Below are 19,179 nucleotides of genomic sequence, written 5' to 3'. Positions count from 1 at the left end.
CAATCATTTTTCCAAAATCTATAAATATACCTCTATAAATCATAACACGGGTCAAAATTCATCATAAGCATTGTTCAGAACTGAGCAGAGAGAGAGTCTCATCCTGCTCAACAACTGCAAGATGTGTACTGAGTACTACTAACAGAAGTAGAAATGGCAAGCAAAGAGGAGTACATAATCTGGTAAAAATGATCACATCCAAATCTAAGCGACAACGTGCTCAGTAGATCAAAGTTCATCTCACGTAAACTTCAATTCATGCAGCAGATCAAGAACACTAATTGTTGGTTTCTTCAGGATTTGGCTTGATCCCGCTGCAACAGAAGAAGTGAGGTAGCTTGACACGGCCGCATACCCTACCAAGATTTGAACATTCAATCACTACGAAGAAGCAATACAGAGGATAATGACAAACGACAAATGTTATGGGAAACCCATTGCCACTATTCTTAATTGAGCTTAGAGATACTCAAGTTGAGTTCCACAACAAGAAACTTGTACAAAAGTACAGACAGCCACAATGATGGAGAGAAATAACTTACTTGCACTTGATTATTACTGGGATAGGTTTCAAAGCCTTTGGTGCATTTCTAATACCTCTCCTGTGTGGAGAAACCTGGAGAAAGAATTTCACGTTCGATTACTTAGCATGCAAAGCGAATCATTGTGGAGGGTTGTAGATGGAATAAAATGCAATCATAAAGGCCAAAGGGAAAAAAGACTAGAAATTTACAGTCTCTGCTAAAATAGATCAATGAGGCACAAAGGTACCAAAGATGGAGCCGTGTGTTGGAAAAATGAGAGGAAATGCATAGAGAGATATTTGAATTAAGTACTGAATTCCCCATTACGGGACCAGAACCATGTGAACTGTAAATGGCTGCAACAATAGCCCCAAGACTCACGGCATAAGGAGAGATTTAGGGAAAATACATAGCACTAGTTTTTAATGCCACTTGCAATACAAACTACCTATCAATGCTTAAGAACTCATTCTTCAAAAGTTAGAGCCTGAAATCGATGAAATATAGAGTATTTCAGATTCCCATCAGAGACATGTACGGCCAGAAATCATATTTTTACATACAGCTGCTGATGCCCCACAATCAGGATAAATGATAATGCACCTAAGAACACTTTGCCTTTTTCTGATCCAAATCTTGGGAATTCATAACATTTTTCACCGAACAAAAACTGTTTTCAAGTTATAGAATTTGTGCTTGATTAAAACTTATGTGATAAATTAAATATGAAGTGGAAATGTTACAATTAAAATGAGTTCGTTTTTAATATTATTAAAAGACTAAAGTCCCAAAATGGTCCTTAACATATTACATTTTTTTTATTTTGGTCCAAAACATTATCTTTTGAATTATTCGGTCCCTCACATTTGAAATCGGATCACATTTGGTCCATTTTGGACTGTTCCGTCAAATTTTTGACGGTTTTAATTACCGGGTCACAAATCTGTCGTTAATCCGTCACTAATTGGGAGAAACTGATCCGTCACTAATTAAGAGAAACTGATCCGTCACAAATCCGTCATAAAATCCGTCACTAATCCTCGCCGAAGGCGGCCACGAGACCATCATCCGCACCTCCTACCTCGGACAGCACATCACCGCCGACACCGATCCCGGCGAGCGCTCCTTCTCCTGCACCGCCATCTCCCTCGCCGGAAACGACAACGTCGTCTCCGACGTTGTCATCTTCTCCGCGCAGACTGGAATCCTCCTCTCCGGCCAGGCGAATTTGATCTCCGGCGTCCACTGCTACAACAAGGCCACCGGATTCAGCGGCGTCGGGATCTACGTCCAGCTCCCCGGCCTCGCGCAGATGCGGATCGTCGATTCGTATTTGGATTACACCGGAATCGTCACCGAGGATCCGGTGCAGCTCACCGTCGCGAACACGTTCTTCCTCGGCGATGCGCTTATTCTGCTCAAATCGGTGAAAGGAGTGATGAGCGGCGTCACCGTCGTCGACAACACGGCAACGATAAGGGGATCGAGATCGTGCAGATGAAAGGGAAATTCGATCAATTGGATCAGGTCGCGATCGAGCGGAACACCGTCAAAGGAATGGCGGTGAAGACGACGGTGGCGAGAGCGAGCGTGGACGGCGGGGGGCCGTCGGCGGCGTTGCTTTTCCCCAATTTGATCAAGCAGGTGCAATACACGTTCGTGACCGATGCGGCGTCGTATCCGAGTCATTTTCTGCGGAATATTTCCGATAACAAGGTTGTGATTCAGGCCGACGCGGCGGTGCCGGCGAGGGTTTACATCATGGCGGATCAAGGCTGATCGTATTTGTGAATTGAGTGAGTTTTTTTTTCGTTTTTAAGCCTTTTTCCTAATTGGTTGGGGCTTCGATTTAGAAAGGCATATTTGTTTTCAATCCTAAGTTTCGATCAGGAAATAATGTATTTATAATTTTTAATGATTGAAATGTTTAATTATTCGCAGCGCCAGAAGATTCAAAATAGAAACTAGGTGGTCAATAATATAAATAGAAAAATAAAGGGGGAATTTCACCTTGGGGACAGATTAGTGACGGATTAGTGACAAATTTATGACGGATCAGTTTCTCCCAATTAGTGACGGATTTGTGACCCGATAATTAAAACCGTCAAAATTTTGACAAAATTGTCCAAAATGGACCAAATGTGATCCGATTTCAAATGTGAGAGACCGAATAATTCAAAAGATAATATTTTGGACCAAAATAAAAAAAACGCAATATGTTAAGGACCATTTTGGGACTGTAGTCTTATTAAAAAGAAAAGTACTATTCAACTATTTAACCTATCTACCTATTTAACTACAGTATATAATTCCATGTTCATAAATAGTGGATTAACACTCGTGACTATTTCATTTGTTCAATTACTAGCATGGAGCTCTTAATTAGCATCTTCTAAGATCATTAATCTCAATCTTTGCTAAGTTTCCCTAGGGCTCTTTTCCAAGTCCAAACTTTTTCGCAGTGCACCTCAAACTATTTGGAGGTTGATGATGAGTGAGTAAGAGAGAGACGTTTATGTGATACCAAGTTTCAAGATAAGTTGGCATCATTGGATTGCTACCAACATGTTTCATTTTGTTTTGTCATAATGTCATAAAACACAAAACTTTCTGACATATATATGATGATCTCTTGCTTGCGTCTTTATAGTAATTTCCATTCACTCTTTCTTGGATACTTCAAAAATCTTCTCCACATTTATGCCTAATAAACAACTTTGTTTCTTTTTCATCAGTTGAAGATTTTGTGGCATCTTCCTTTGCTTTATCTTTATGGAGTTTTATGCTTCTTTATCTACTAAAGAAGGGGACGCCCTATTCTTTATCTGTTTTCACTGCCACAAATTAAGCAAACCATGTCTATATGTGCATAGCTTTACAATCATACTAGTATAGTGCAGTGAAATAGAGCGTACGTTACTTAAATGTATATCTGGAGAACAAAAATTTAATTCACTATAAGAACGACTTAGTTCACTATGAAGGCGTTTTAATTCACAACACAAATTTAAAAACACAGAGTGAATCAAAACGTCATTATAGTGAACTAAATATTTCATTATAAATTATAGTGAGCCAAATGAACTACAATTAGGAGTAATGTCAAGCTCTAGCCACCCATGGTGGTCTAATAAGGAAACAAGCTAAAGATACCATGGGGGAACAATGCGTGGGTGGATGAAGCTTCAATCTTGCCCTCCTCCTTCAAAGCATGGCTTTAAAGCTCCAATTCTCTCTCAAAATTCGTTTCAGCAGCCAAAAGTCACTTTAGAAGTCGTGTAGTGAACTAAATTTATACTCCATCCGTCCGTGAAATATTGTCCAGTTTTACTATTTCAGTCCGTCCGCGAAATGTTGTCCATTTTGTTTTTTTACTATTTTTTATAAATGGACCTCACTTTCAAGTAACTCATTACACTCACACTCTATCATAAAAACAATATCTAAATGTGGGACCTACATTCCACTAACTTTTTTCACTCACTTTTCTTCACATTTCTTAAAACTCGTGTCAAGTCAAACTTTGATAACATTTCTGGGACGGAGGGAGTATTTTGCATTCAATTTTACTTTTTTGTCCTCTATCAACCACAACAGTACAAAGGTTTTACTCGTGTCATTCTTCCATTGGTTTTAGAAAGTACAAGAAGTGAACTTCCCATCCTGCATTTCCCTAATGTCGCCTGCTGCAGCAGCCATGGAAACCACAGCAGCATCTCGTCACATACCAACTAACTTAACCGCATTAACCGCAAAATTGCCGCCCAAAAAAACCCAATTCCTCAATTTTACATCTTGCAATTCCACGGCTAAAAAGATAACCCTCTTCTGCTCCACAAAACCAAACACCAACAATCAAGAAGCCACAGACGAAACCCACCCCACTTCCGATTCACTCCCGAATTCAACAATCCAATCAAAATCCGCTCCCATTTCAAGCCCGCAACTTTCCTCAAGTTCATCCTTTTCGAGGGGCTTAATCTTCGATTTGGGCACCAATAATTCGTGGGATAATCTCGAAATCGGCTCTCCCGTCGTGAAGAGATACCTCGGCGACGAAGAGGAGCGCTGGTACATGTGGTACCACGGCCGGTGCAGCGAGAATCCCGGGTTCGATTCAATCGGATTAGCGGTCTCCGGCAACGGCATTCACTGGGAGAGAGGCACAGAAGGTGTTCGATCAAATGCCGATGTGGGGCTGGTCATGAGCAACAGTAAAGATTGGTGGGCGTTTGACACGCACGGAGTTAGGCCTTCAGAAGTCGTGGTGATGTCCAGCGCCAAAGTCAGAACTAACAGCGCCGTTTACTGGCTTTACTACACCGGATTCTGCTCCGAGGATTCCCCAAGGTCGTTGCCCGGATTAGCCATGAGCCAGGATGGGAGGCATTGGGCTCGGATCGAGGGGGAGCATCACAGTGGAGCTTTGATCGACGTGGGGGCGGATGGCGAGTGGGATTCGACCTTCGTCGCCTCCCCACAAGTGGTCTTCCATGGGAGTGGGGATCTTCGAATGTACTACCACTCCTTTGATGCGGAGACAGGGGCGTACGGAGTAGGCATTGCACGATCAAGGGATGGGATGAGGTGGATGAAGTTGGGGAGGATACTTGGTGCAGGGGCTAATGGGGCGTTTGATGAGGGTGGGTTGGTGAATCCCCGTGTGCTGAGGGACAGGAGAGACGGGAAGTACGTGATGGTGTATGAAGGGGTTGGCGGGGGGGATGGGGAGAGGCGCAGCATTGGGGTGGCAGAGTCTTTGGATGGATTGAAGCAGTGGAGGAAGGTAGGAGAAGGACCTGTTTTCGAGGAGTCGGGTGGCAGTGATGGGTGGGATACTGAGGGTGTTGGATCACCATGCTTGGTTCAAATGGATGAACAATGGAGATTGTATTACAGAGGGGTTGGGAGAGGTGGGAGGAGTGGGATTGGATTGGCTATTTCTCAAGGGAGTGAAGTGGAAAAGTTTGAGAGATGGACTGGATTCATTTTGTGATATGTTTCTTTTTTTGTGTAATCCTGTATTACTTTTCCATTATTATTTGTTTCAAGTTGTGGACATGGACAGGACACTACTCCTAATATTGTGATATGAATCCCATGTTTTAATTTTGTGATTGTTTGATGTTAGAAGTCTATACGTCAATATTATCTTTGTTTCGTAGTCTTTAAATTGATGAGAGTCATCGGAATGTAGTTCTTGAAAAGGGATGTCTCGAGCGTCGGATTTTTGTTTAAGGACAGTAATTTTATCGTATGGTCTTGTTAGAGGATTGGCTTCGTCGGAGGATTGTTTAGCAATCATTCTATTCTTGCCTTTAACTCTACATAAACGATGGAGTACTTGAAAGACTGGCATGACAAACTCTAAACTAGTTAAAAAAAATTACTCCACAATTTTGTTTGAGCTCAAACGATGCTCTCAGGCCCACCAAAAGTTGGGCTGTATAGCTCTATACAAGGCCCAATATCAGTTATTTATATGATTGCAAGATTTTGTTACATTCGAAATTGATATGCAAGTGGATTCATTTATTCAAATTACTGGACTTTAGTTTTGGGCCTGGGAGGGTAGTAAATGAATCATCATCCCACATCTCAATATTTTATATGCACACAGTTTTATAGTGGAAAGATTACCTGTTGAAACATCACATTATTTAGATTAGACTAAAGTCCCAAAATGGTCCTTAACATATTGCGATTTTTTAATTTTGGTCCAAAACATTATCTTTTGAATTATTCGGTCCCTCACATTTGAAAACGGGTCACATTTGGTCCTTTTTGGACGGTTCCGTCAAATTTTTGACGGTTTTAATTACCGGGTCACAAATCCGTCACTAACACAAACCAAGCTCAAATTCATCTCTTCATCGTCGCCGCCGTCGTCTCTCCTCTCCTAAACCAGAATCACTCCGCCACCGGAGGCCAACCCCGCCCCATCCGGCGTCAGCCCGAGAGCATTCACACTCGAATCGTGCTTCGATAGCGTCGTCTTCAAGCTCCGTTTTCTCCTGTCACCGGAGGCGGATGCTCTTCACACCTTGATCTTCCCGTCGGCAGAGCCGGTGTAGACGATTCCGCCGGAGGAGGCGACGACGTTCACGGCGTCGGAATGCGCTGAACCGACGGAGTCGATGCAAGCCATATCGGAAGATGTTTTCCACGTTTTGAAGCTCTTATCCCATGAGACGGCGTCGATGGCTAGTCCGGAGACGGCGTCGGCGTGCTGGATCCATAAATTCTGCTTGTGGAGGTGGGTTTTGATGTGGTTTTTGGGGCGGATAGGCAGTTGAAATCAATTGGCTCGGCGTTGATTTGGCGGCGACGGTGTTCAACTCGTCGGCGGACATGCGGCCGGTGGAGGAGGCGTTGAGGGCGGCGTTAGTGACAGATTAGTGATGAATTTGTGACCCGGTAATTAAAACCGTCAAAAATTTGACGGAACCGTCAAAAAAGGACCAAATGTGACCCGTTTTCAAATGTGAGGGACCGAATAATTCAAAAGATAATGTTTTGGACCAAAATAAAAAAATCACAATATGTTAAGGACCATTTTAAGACTTTAGTCTATAAGATATCACCACCATTGTTAGTGGAATAGTGGTTGCTTTGAATTAATAATCTGAATAAATAAATACTCCTACCAACTTACAAATATTTTTGGATGGAGTATAACTTACCAATTAATATACTTTAATTTGATTGTATATCAAGAGAATTTTCAAAAGCTGTCAACTTACATTATAGTGTAGTGGGCACTATTTATTGTAAATATTTCCATAATAACAATTCTCATTTGCTAACTGTTAGTAATATTATTCTTGGAAAAAAATTTCGTAAAATTTGATGTTGCAAAAGTAGCAAATATAATTTGGAGGTTTTTAATTATAACCAATTTAAGGAGAAGTACAATATGGCTACATGTGATGTAGCAGCTGGCCTATCGTATCCATCTTTTCATTCATTTAATAATATGATGTAGACTAAATTAATGTCTAGTAAGTTGTGGGTGTACTCTTTAACTATATAGTTATGGACATCTCCAAACTCACGTACGGATTAATATGATTGAGTAATGATGATTTATAACACTTAGGGCATCCGCAGTGGTGCGGATGTCCCGGCGGAATTCCCCGCGGAATTCCCACTGCCACGTCATAAGAACTTCTCACTGCTCTGCCACATCATAAGGACTTCCCACTGCACAGTGGCGGAATTCTCCTGCGGAATTCCCAACGGAATTCTCACATTAAAAAAATTCACAAATTCACAAATTAACCAATTTCCGGAAGTAAATAATTTACGGAATTAAAATTTCGACGCGAATACGGAGAAAACGAACACACTTTATTTTTAAAAAAACATACTTCATTAAAAAAATACATAATTAATAAAAAAAATTAAATGCAAAAATCGGAATTCCGTGCGGAATTCCGTGACAGTCCACGCAATGGCGGACGTCAGGACGGAATTCCGCGGAAGGGCGCGGACCTGCGACGTCCTCATGCGAATTCCGTATCCGCGCGTGTGTGGCCTAATGGAGGACGTCCGCCACAGAATTCCGCCAAATTCGTGGGAATTCCACGTCGAAGTCCGCCATTGCGGATGCTCTTAGTAAAGCATAATACATAATTACACATTTACGTGCCCTAATATAACTATCACAAGAAATTTTAGTTATAAGAAATTTGACTTTCCTTTCGAGTGGTCCACATAGCTCACAATATCTATCACACGTTGGTGGATTCTTACTCCACTCATACACTAAAGACATTTTATCATGATAATATAATTATATAGTAATATATTGACTAAAGTCTCAAAATGGTCCTTAACATATTGCGATTTTTTAATTTTGGTCCAAAACATTATCTTTTAAATTATTCGGTCCCTCACATTTGAAAACGGGTCACATTTGGTCCTTTTTGGACGGTTCCGTCAAATTTTTGACGGTTTTAATTACCGGGTCACAAATCCGTCACTAATCTGTCACTAACACAAACCAAGCTCAACACCGCCCCTTTATGCCCTTTCAAGCAGCAAGCAACGAAGAAATTCATCTCTTCATCGTCGCCGCCGTCGTCTCTCCTCTCCCAAACCAGAATCACTCCGCCGCCGCCGCATGAGGCCAACCCCGCCCCATCCGGCGTCAGCCCGAGAGCATTCACACTCGAATCGTGCTTCGATAGCGTTGTCTTCAAGCTCCGTTTTCTCCTGTCGCCGGAGGCGGAGGCTCTTCACACCTTGATCTTCCCGTCGGCGGAGCCGGTGTAGACGATTCCGCCGGAGGAGGCGACGACGTTCACGGCGTCGGAATGCGCTGAACCGACGGAGTCGATGCAAGCCATATCGGAAGATGTTTTCCACGTTTTGAAGCTCTTATCCCATGAGGTTGAGTAGAGCTCGCCGCGATCGCCGTCGATGGCTAGTCCGGAGACGGCGTTGGCGTGCTGGATCCATAAATTCTGCTTGTGGAGGCGGATTTTGATGTAGTTTTTGGCGGATAGGCAGTTGAAATCAATTGGCTCGGCGTTGATTTGGCGGCGACGGTGTTCAGCTCGTCGGCGGACATGCGGCCGGTGGAGGATGCGTTGAGGGCGGCGTTAGTGACAGATTAGTGATGGATTTGTGACCCGGTAATTAAAATCGTCAAAAATTTGACGGAACCGTCCAAAAAGGACCAAATGTGACCCGTTTTCAAATGTGAGGGACCGAATAATTCAAAAGATAATGTTTTGGACCAAAATCAAAAAATCGCAATATGTTAATGACCATTTTGAGACTTTAGTCTATCTTATAGTAGTATTATTTGGTACTTAATATTTTGTCAGAAATATGATAGCCACACCACACGCAACATAGTTGTATTAACTTTTAGAATCGACTCCAATAAATTTGCTTGTCAAGAATTACTTTAGTTACGTACTACTACTTACTCCTTTTTACCGGTACCAGTAAATGTTTGGAAGGACACATTTAAGACTTGATGATCTGACTAGTTTGATGGAGTATTAATTATATTTTGAAAAAATATCAAAGCAATGTTTGTTTTGTACATTATCATTTCAAACTAAATAACACATTAAGTAGGATGCCAGCCAATGGGATCATGAATCTTGAAGAAGTATGTGGTTGTAAATTGTAGTAATAGGTAGGATTAATGTCATGATTTATGAAGGTGAGCCCTAGCGTCAATCAAAGTCAACAATGTGAATATTTTGTATCTTTGGTGGGTCATCAATAATTATCTCATTATATTACTACTAAAGATGTTACTGCATTGTAGTAGTTATTATAGCTAAATACATATAAATGGCTGAGAAAAAGGGGGAAATAAGCCTTGTTCACAAATTCACAACCACATACAAAAAAATTGAGAGAGAGAGAGGGAGACTCTATTAACGAAATTAGACAGTACAATAAGAGTTATTCCGAAGAAGAAAATCCTTTTTACTGTATTAGTTTTTTGGTATTGAAATTTTGTACTCCAAAGTTCAATTGCCATCTCATTTGTAACCTTCTATGAGAGAGAAATAGAGGAGAATTTTATGTACCTTTTTTTTTCTTTGGATCTCCTTCATTTTTCTTTGGGCTTTAAGTAAACATAGCTCATTATTTTTGGAAAGGCATAGATTTTTTTTTATTATTGCGTGTAGTCGATCAAGTAATATAAAAATATAACCGATCGGGTGGATCAGTTTGCAATTGTCGTTGCGACTTTATCAAGGCGCCCTCTCTCTTTCAAAACTATTTATAACTCCCTAACATACAACCTACTTTAAACAGTAAGCAGCAAGTACGTGGTCGATCCCACAGAGAAGCTGGTGTGTTGAGTGTGTGTTTAGTGAACAGGGTTTTGGCTGCGGCCACGCTTTAAGTTGGAAGTTTTTTTTACCACTAGATTAAGCTAGGCAGAATGTAAACTATCTACTTTATCAAGTGACATATCATGCTGGAAACAGTGAACTGATCAGGTAAGCAACAAACTGAAATAAATGACTTAACTACTTAAGCATGCTACGAATCTATGAATTACTTTGTCATTCAACATTATGCAAGTTCAAACATTGGATCTGGGAATTTAAAACTGAAACTGAGCTAGAACAGTCGACGAGATTTCTGAAAACAAATAACTTTGATTCTAAACAGTATTCCGAACAGAACTTGGAAAGTGCAGAATACAAAAGAAGAACGATTTTTCAACTACGTAACAAACACGGAATTTAACTAAGTGACTAGATCTGAAATGTAAGAAAGTGATAAATCCAAAAGGTCGTCAGTCGGAAACTGAAACTGCGCCGAACAGATCTGGGTTTCTCTATCGCGCTCCCTTCTGTCGCACTCCTTCTTACTCTCTAGCTAACCATTGCTAACTCTCTAAACGAAACTGGAAAGTAACTCCTAAAATGTAAAGGACAGAAAACTAAAAAACCAGAACTAAAAAGAAGATAAAAGGAACGAAGATCCTCTCCTCTCTATGGCGATGCGTCCTCTATTTATAGACTCATTATAACAACTTCCAGCTGTGATAACAACTTTGGCAGAGAATCTTAGTCCTTACTGGAATTGCGCGTCTTATCCGTCGAGTCAGCTTATACATGTCCCCTTTCTGTTTCGCAGTGGTTCTTGATAACCGATTGAGGATCGCTTTCCAGCGCATCGGCTATACGTGTCCTCTTCTGCAATGTAGTGGTCCCCGGCTAACTGCTTGCACATCACCTTGATCAACTCACACTGTTTTGGGCCTTTTTCGCCTTCTGCGCCAACATGATCAGTTTGGCCTTGCTGTCTTTGGTCAAGCGGCATTCCTGCACAATTAACACTCGATTTCCGCGTAAAACTGATTAGTAGCCTACATTTTACCCTCTAAACCGATGCACGAAATATGCCTTATCAATTTTATTTTGTGAAAGAAGTAGCAATTAGAGAGCCAACAATTTGAGAGACAAATGAAAATAAAAGATACCTTTCCATCCATGAATATGTATATCACTTGGGTTCAGCACAAACTTTAAAAAATTATGGAAAAAATAGATCTTACTTTTATTTAATATATTAATTTTATAATAAAATATGATGTATATTTATCAAAAACAATAAAAACATTTAATAGTTGATATTCTAAAATGAAACTAATATAGAACATTTAATGATGGCGAAGGAAAGAAAGTATTTGGAAGTTGGCGATCAATGAGGGAAAGAAAAACTTGGCCACTGCTGTTTCCTCCTCGAGCTCTTCACAACCCCAAACATGAACAATTTTGCTTGCCTACTTTCACCCTCAACTGCTCTTTTCATTTTTCTTCTTTACAAAAAGTACCACAAACTTTTTATTTATTAGTATTAATATTACTCACGATTCAGAACGGCAGAACCTGTTTTTCAGAAACAAATTACTTAAGAAACATGTAGGAGTACTTACTAATTTACTCCATTTTCCCGGCATATTTAATTTTTTTTGTCCATGAACAAATTAAGACCCTTTGAAAATAAACATAAAATAAAAGAAATGTACTCCCTATATACTTGTCTCCATGGAACAACTACATCTAATAGCTACTACTATTTTGATAATGGTAATGTAAAATATAAAAAATTGTGTCACGGTGAACTGGAACATGACATTTTTTGGTATTAGAAGTAAAGAAATCTACCGACGCACAGAAAGAAACACTAGATGTAATAAATATTTTTGTCGAATATGTTTATGACTGCATGTTTGTATTAATTGGTATAAGCTGACACGGAGGTTAACATTATTACAAAATCTAATAATAAAATGCACATATCCTCAGATTTAATGAGAGTTTTAATTAAGAACTTTTTTACTCAACGGTTCAATTACATTATAGAACTGTTTGAAACCTACAATACTATTAATTTTGGAATGCATTTTTCAACTTTCATATCATGAGAGGGTATTGAAGATTTTCAGTACTTCACTGTTTGACTTTGACTTACTGCATGCATGCTTCGAATTTTTTAAAGACCTATAATAATAGCGTATGAGAAAATAAAGTACTCCCTACGTCCAATTGAAGATGACTCTCACTTTCCTTTTTAGTTTGTCCCAACTAAGATGATTCATTACTAAAGATGAAAACATCTTTCTCTCTACTTTATTACATCTCTCTTACTTTACTCTCTCCACTTCACACATAAAATAAAGTTACATAAATTCTCATGACGTCCACGGAGTACTTACAACTACTACTACCTCTATATATACTGTATGAATTAATTCTGACAAGTCTGGCTGCTGAAAAATTAATATCCTTTTATAAATATATATAATCATGAGTGGAGATACTGTTGCTGATAAGGTGCATTTATTGTTGTAATTTTAGCGGATCTCATGTATTAACCGTTTATTATAGTACTAGTAGATTCTTGCTTTACACATTACTTACCACAGTATATTAGTAATTAATTTCATTGAGATTTGAGACCCAATAAACTTCAACTTATAAATAATCTAACCAAATTAGTTGCACATAAAATAGTAGTACATCAAATCACATGCAATAGTACGTTGTTTTATTGAAAAAACGCATGCAACTAGGGCAGCTTGGTCCCTTGCTCCGGCAAAATGTATAGCTGAGGGATGTTGTTCACATCATCCACATATTTATGTATAAAAGAAAATAATCTAACTTCATTAAAAAAAATGGAAGGTTCTGATGTGCACAGCTTCCCCTGTTTTGCATTTTGCCACAATGGGGGCTTGCAACCAAAGAAGGAGCTATGCGGTGGCCTGGTAGGGCGACCGCTCAGATACTTTTGATTTAAAATGGTCATTTTAAATAATTTCAAATTTTATGTTATTGTAGACTAATAATATGAATATATTTTTTCCGAATTGAGAAAAAAATCAAGTAGCCAGCAAGAGCAACACCTACGCGCATCAAGATAGACAACTAATTCTATACCTAAATTAAGAAAGCAGAGAACAGAACAACCAAGATCAAACAAAGACGTAAAAATAAGGCACTGCAACGCAAGCAACACATACTCTAAAGATGAAGGTCAATCACGCACCACCATCAATTTCCTCGATTGATCGGTCCAAACCGCGAACAATTTATAGAATATTGAGCTAGATTGTGAGTAGTTCTATTAGATTATCCACTATAGTCTATATATCCAACCCCTTTAAAAACAAAAAGCAAAAAAATAATTTACAGTATTTTGAAAATATAGAGAAAACACAATTAAACACACCACCAACCAAATCCTACTAGTTATCATATCTCTCAATAAAATTCACTGAGTTAATTATAGTATTTTGTATGTAATCAGTCAAATATATATGATGTTGATTACACGATCTTCTATGTATATTGTCAGCCTCCATACTATACATATATATGGAGTATCTCTTATGATTTCATGAAGGAATACAGAATCCTGAAATCGATACTTTAAAGCACCACCTCTACTTGCATGAATTAAAAGTCTATTTCCAGAGTGGTTAATGATCAGTCTGACTTAATGCTTCGCTAGTTCGCTTGAATCGAATCGAATCGAATCGAATCTTGAAACACGCAGAAAAAGAGAATTCGTTTCTGGGGAAATAAACTAGTAAAGTATGTTTACAAAAACATCTTTGATGTAAGTATTTTTTATACTCCCGTTTCTTAGGCCATCTGCAACGCTGTCTCTTATCCGTCCATTAACCGTATCTTAAATTACTATTCATGGGCCCCACTGTACTTTTTTACTTCATCTCTTAACTAAGGGACATAACCTGCAACCCTCCGTCTCTTATTCGTCCCTTAACTGTCTCTTAAATTACTATTCATTCAATTTCATTTTTTATTTTTATTTCCAACAAATTCAATTAATAAAACACACTTCATTAAATAAAATAAAATTACAACATAAAATTCATAAAATCCAAAAAAAAATAAAAATACATAATTTAATAATTTCATCCGCCAAATTTTGCCCAAATGCGCTCCATTAGATCATCTTGGAGTTGGGCGTGGGCGGTAGAGTCACGTGTCCTTGCCCGAATAGACAACTGTTCTTGTACAGACGGATGCACTCCACTGCGAGGCGGACTACTTGCGGTAGAGCTTCTGGGGGATTCAGGGTCGAACCAATTTCCCGCCTTAGGTCCTTCGTCTTGGACAATTATGTTGTGCAAGATTATGCACGTATACATGATGTCGATCATACTCTCCATGAACCACGTACGAGCCGGGGCTTTGATTATGTTGAAGCGCGTTTGGAGAACCCCGAACGCCCTCTCCACATCCTTGCGAGCAGCCTCCTGCTTCTGCGCAAAAAGAGCTTGCTTTGCGTTCACAGGCATGTTGCACGTCTTCACGAAGGTTGGTCACTTCGGGTAGATGCCGTCGGCAAGATAGTACCCCATTTTACACCGCCCGTTGTTAGCGATGAAGTTGATGGCCGACGCTTTACCATCCAAAACTTCGGCGAAGAGGTCAGATTGGTGGAGCACGTTTATGTCGTTGTTCAATCCGGGGACCCCAAAGTACGCATGCCAGATCCATAGCCGGTAGTCGGCAACGGCCTCGAGTATAACGGTGGGGTGGATGCCTTTGTGGCCGCTAGTGTACGATCCCCTCCATGCCACAGGGCAATTCTTCCATTGTCAGTGCATGCAATCGACGCTGCCAAGCATCCCGGGGAATCCGTGCACTTCTTCGTGAAGATGGAGTAGAAACTGACAATCTGTCGTGCTTGGCCTCCGGAGAAATTCGTCGATGAAGGCTGCCCGGACGCCTTTGCATAGTTGGATCAAGCACATTCTCCTAGTGCTTTCTCCAATGTAGAGGTATTCGGCTTACACATCCGCCGTTTGTCCAGTCGCAAGTTGACGGATTGCTGCAGTACATTTCTGCAGGGTCGTGTGGCTGGGACGGCAGACGGCGTCGAACCTTTCTTGGAAGAACTCTTCCCAGGCTGCCAATGTATTTGCGATGTGGAGAAATAGCGGTTTCCACATGTAGAAACGTTGACGGAAGTAGGTATCTCCCCAAACCGGGTTATCGCAGAAGTAGTCGCGGACTAACCTTGCGGGGGCTTCCTCCCGGACCCCGGTTACGATGGATGTAAGTCCTGGAGCGTCTTTGGGGCGGCGCGGCTTCCTCCGCCTCCCGGCGTCGATCTTCTTCAAGTGATTCTTCCATTATTCGACGCATTTGCTCATATGGATCCATTAGATCGATTAACTTTGGGGGAAGAATAAAAAAATTGATTTGAGATGAAAATTAGAGTTGAAAGAGAGATGATTTGAGAAGAATAGATGTGTGTTTGTGTGTGAGATGAGAATGAAATAGGAGTATTTATAGAGTAAAAAATAAAAAAAATTAGGAAAACGGTCGAAAAACGATAATATTACCGTTTGTCGAATTTTAATTTTTTTTATTAAATTCAAATTTTTTTAAAAAAATGGTTTATTGCGTCAGCGTGACGAAACCCACTCGCGGGGCGGCGAGTGGGCATCACGCATGGCACATGTGTCGGAGCGCGCCACGTCGCGCGGGCGCGTGGCGAGACGTCTCGCGGGCCGCCTCGGAGAGACGGGTGTCTCGGCGGGCTAGGGGCGCGACAGGACGCTGCAACGCGTTCCGCGCGCGTCTCGTCACGGAGGAACGGGCTTCGAGCCACCCGCGTAACGCGTTGCGGGTGGCCTTATTGGTTAGCAAAGTTCACCGGATTAATTATTTATCATAGGATGCTTCTGTCCATTCCACTGAATATAATGAAATGATGCAAATCTGGTATGAAAATGAAGGCCGTTTACAACGTTTGTTTTCATATTTATTATATGTAAATAGATTCTGACATCATTTAATTTGATCAATCTAGATCAATGGACCACGATTCTGGCATATATTAATAAGGATATAAGCATTTAATTAAAATGTCAATGTGTCTACTGCATATTACATGCATTGTGAAATTGATAACAAAGTTTTTTGAACTTTTATTCTTACATTAATTATATGATCCACACGGATAAACAAAATAAACATAATCTTAACAAAAAAAAAATTACTACAACATTGTTAACCCGTCTTAGACGACATCCATGAATTTCAGATTACCTAAACCTCAACACACACACACACACTTGTAATTATATTAATTAAAAAACGCTAAAAACCTAGAACTTGAATTTTGCACGTACGAATATTATTTTGTATAGTGGTGAAGCTAGAAAACGGGCGAACCCATAGGCGAATTGACGACGTTGAGAATATTGCTCCAGTAGTTGTTACCCTTATTATCTTCGAACACAATGTTGTCGTCGTGTCCGAAGCCATCCAAGAAGCTCGGATACCTCATCGAATCAGCCACGGTGTATGAAGTGGAGCAATTAGGGTCTGTGATATGATCATGCAGCTCAACCGAATTCCCCATTATGCCCTTGTTTTGATCCTCTTGATATCCGCCGTTGTCCTTCGCCGCCGTGCATGGGCCGCCGTAGCTGATCAATCCGACGGCGTTGTCGGCGAAGTTGAGTATCGACGTGGGGGACTCGAGGTTGGCGTTGGCGGCGAAGAGGCTCGCCGCCGCCACGTCCTTCCTCGAACTCCTCATCCACGTGCCTTGCCAGACTTTGAGTATGTCGAGGCAAGGCGGCCGCGACGACAGAAGGCCAGAGGCGGAGGCGGAGGCAGCGTTCATCAATTGAGAGGTCAAGGAGTTGGACGCAAGTTGTTTTGACTCGCGAACGATCCGCGCCTCGGCTTCAAGGCGAGCGCTCTCCCACTGAGCCATGTGGCTGAGGTTGGCTATCTGCTTCGGCTGGCTGCAGCCGAGGGTGTGGTTCTTGGGCTTATGCGTGGCCGGGTCGAGCCCCATTTTCACTAGTCTTTTCTTCAAATGAGTGTTCCAGTAGTTCTTGATTTCGTTGTCGGTCCTTTTAGGCAAGTGGCTCGCTATCGCTGACCACCTATTCATCGTAGTCCAATTAAGATTAAGAAATGACTTTATAAGAAATTGAAAGATGCATTGAAATAAAGCAATTTTTGTAGCATGATTGATATAGTGAAAGTGTTTGGATGGTGATGGTGCACTTCAAATCTTCAACAATATTGATGTACCTTTGCAATTATTCCTCACACATGGATACACATTTATTTTGCTCCTCACAGATAAACTATCTAGGCCCTACAAACTGGCTAGGGATTAATCAGTCTGCTCAAATCAAATTAATTCCCTACATTTCTTATCTCTCTTACACTTCCTAATTACCTAAAATGAACAGCCATCATATTCAACCAAATCATCGATGTTATAAAAAATTCTAACTAATTAATCACCTGTTTCCTAGGAGGGCGTGAAGCTGAATGATGGTCTGCTCTTCTTGTAAACTGAACTTGCCCCTCTTAATATCAGGCCTCAAATAGTTCGTCCACCGCAATCTGCAGCTCTTCCCACACCTCTGCAGCCCTATTTAATTAAACAAAATAAACAATCTCATCATCATCATTTCATTATACATACATATCTACATATGCAACTGCATGCATATTGTAATTATAAGGGTCTGGTCTGTTTGCTAGGGTAGATAATTCATCTATCTTGCAGTTAAACAGATGAATATAGACATACCGGCTTTAGGAGGGAGAGCGCGCCAGCTGCCATGGCCGTGTTGTTGGACATATGCGAGAAGCTTCTGATCTTCTTCGGGAGTCCATGGCCCTTTCTTCAAGCCTTCCTTATCGCAGCATGGGGACCGGCCCATGTTTTTTGTTTTCCTTTACAAGTAATCTAGAGTAGAGATGGAGAGGTGGGTATGATGTTTGATGGAGGGCTAAGCTAGATAGATGGATGTGAGTTTGTAGCTCTCTCTGCCTTGTACAATTTATACAACAATAATACAATTTAATGCTTATGAATACTGTGTTTATGGGATTTGGTATGAACGTGTTTATTGCTACTACTATTTTTATTTACTTCTCAAGGGATATCAAGCTGGATTTTAGAGTCATTCAAATATATATATTTTTTTTGCTTTCCTTTAATTTGTGTGAGTTTAAAAGAGTATACGAGGAAAAGTGGGTGTGGATTTAACGATATGTTGGGTTGATATTTTCAGTTCGTGTCATGACTCATGTCAGGGTCGAATAAAAGAAAAAAAAAACTAAAACATGTCAAATGTTGGATATTGCAATGTCATTCTCATGATGGTATGGATATGAAATTTTATATAAAAGGTAAAAAAAAAGTTGATATATTATTCTTTTCACTTTCTAGCTTCCAATTTCGAAATAAGAATTTTGGGTGATTTAAGTAATTTGTGTACTTGCAAGTTTGACCGTTATTTTTAGAGTTAACCCTCAGGCCATCCGCAACGTTGACTCTTAAACGTCCCATCTCTTTACTATTAATGGGCCCCACTGTACTTTTCACTCTATCTCTTAACTAAGAGACAGCATCTGCATCCCTCCATCTCTTAGAGCATCTCCAATGGCGGCGTCGGCACCGGCGTCCGCGAAAAAACGCCGAACCATTGCGAGTTGCGTCGTCGAAATCGGCGTCAAAATCGGCGTGCCCACGCCGATTCTTGGGCTGACGCCGATCCTCACGGCGCCATTGTAGGCCCCGGATCGGCGTCAGACCGGCGTCAGATTTTTAATTTTTTTTTTAATTTTCCGAAACACAATATATA

At 40.6% G+C, this 19,179-nt stretch overlaps 2 protein-coding genes, 1 long non-coding RNA gene and 1 pseudogene across 3 annotated transcripts; 2 read left to right on the top strand and 2 right to left on the bottom strand.

Moving 5' to 3' along the window:
* Positions 1-43: 43 nt before the first annotated feature.
* On the bottom strand, positions 44-959 carry LOC121795277. The gene is made up of 3 exons (XR_006049446.1): positions 734-959; positions 543-616; positions 44-356 (listed from the first exon to the last, which is right to left on the bottom strand). It is a non-coding gene; the product is annotated as an uncharacterized LOC121795277 (long non-coding RNA).
* Positions 960-1,557: 598 nt separating this feature from the next.
* On the top strand, positions 1,558-2,303 carry LOC121796538 (annotated as a pseudogene).
* Positions 2,304-4,173: 1,870 nt separating this feature from the next.
* LOC121793544 lies at positions 4,174-5,641 on the top strand. Its single transcript, XM_042191568.1, has one exon. The coding sequence runs from the start codon at positions 4,201-4,203 to the stop codon at positions 5,518-5,520; it is 1,320 nt and encodes a 439-aa protein (XP_042047502.1). The 5' UTR covers positions 4,174-4,200; the 3' UTR covers positions 5,521-5,641.
* Positions 5,642-16,520: 10,879 nt separating this feature from the next.
* LOC121793541 (transcription factor MYB106-like) lies at positions 16,521-18,395 on the bottom strand. The gene is made up of 3 exons (XM_042191565.1): positions 18,120-18,395; positions 17,828-17,957; positions 16,521-17,457 (listed from the first exon to the last, which is right to left on the bottom strand). Exons 1-3 carry the CDS (start codon positions 18,250-18,252, stop codon positions 16,716-16,718), a joined length of 1,005 nt encoding a protein of 334 aa, XP_042047499.1. The 5' UTR covers positions 18,253-18,395; the 3' UTR covers positions 16,521-16,715.
* Between the last annotated feature and the right edge of the window lie 784 nt (positions 18,396-19,179).

Source organism: Salvia splendens, chromosome 3 (assembly GCF_004379255.2).
Source record: "Salvia splendens isolate huo1 chromosome 3, SspV2, whole genome shotgun sequence".
Classification (NCBI taxonomy): Eukaryota; Viridiplantae; Streptophyta; class Magnoliopsida; order Lamiales; family Lamiaceae; genus Salvia; species Salvia splendens.
The sequence above is the reverse complement of the archived record's forward strand: the minus strand, read 5'-3'. Positions and strand labels throughout refer to the sequence as shown.

Excerpts from the sequence above, each read along its gene's own strand:
- LOC121793544 (XM_042191568.1), top strand. The coding sequence starts at position 4,201 with ATGTCGCCTGCTGCAGCAGCCATGGAAACCACAGCAGCATCTCGTCAC.
- LOC121793541 (XM_042191565.1), bottom strand. The coding sequence starts at position 18,252 with ATGGGCCGGTCCCCATGCTGCGATAAGGAAGGCTTGAAGAAAGGGCCA. Across the intron at positions 17,958-18,119 it reads CGCTCTCCCTCCTAAAGCCG|GGCTGCAGAGGTGTGGGAAG; the intron begins GTATGTCTATAT and ends TTAATTAAATAG. Across the intron at positions 17,458-17,827 it reads CACGCCCTCCTAGGAAACAG|GTGGTCAGCGATAGCGAGCC; the intron begins GTGATTAATTAG and ends TACGATGAATAG.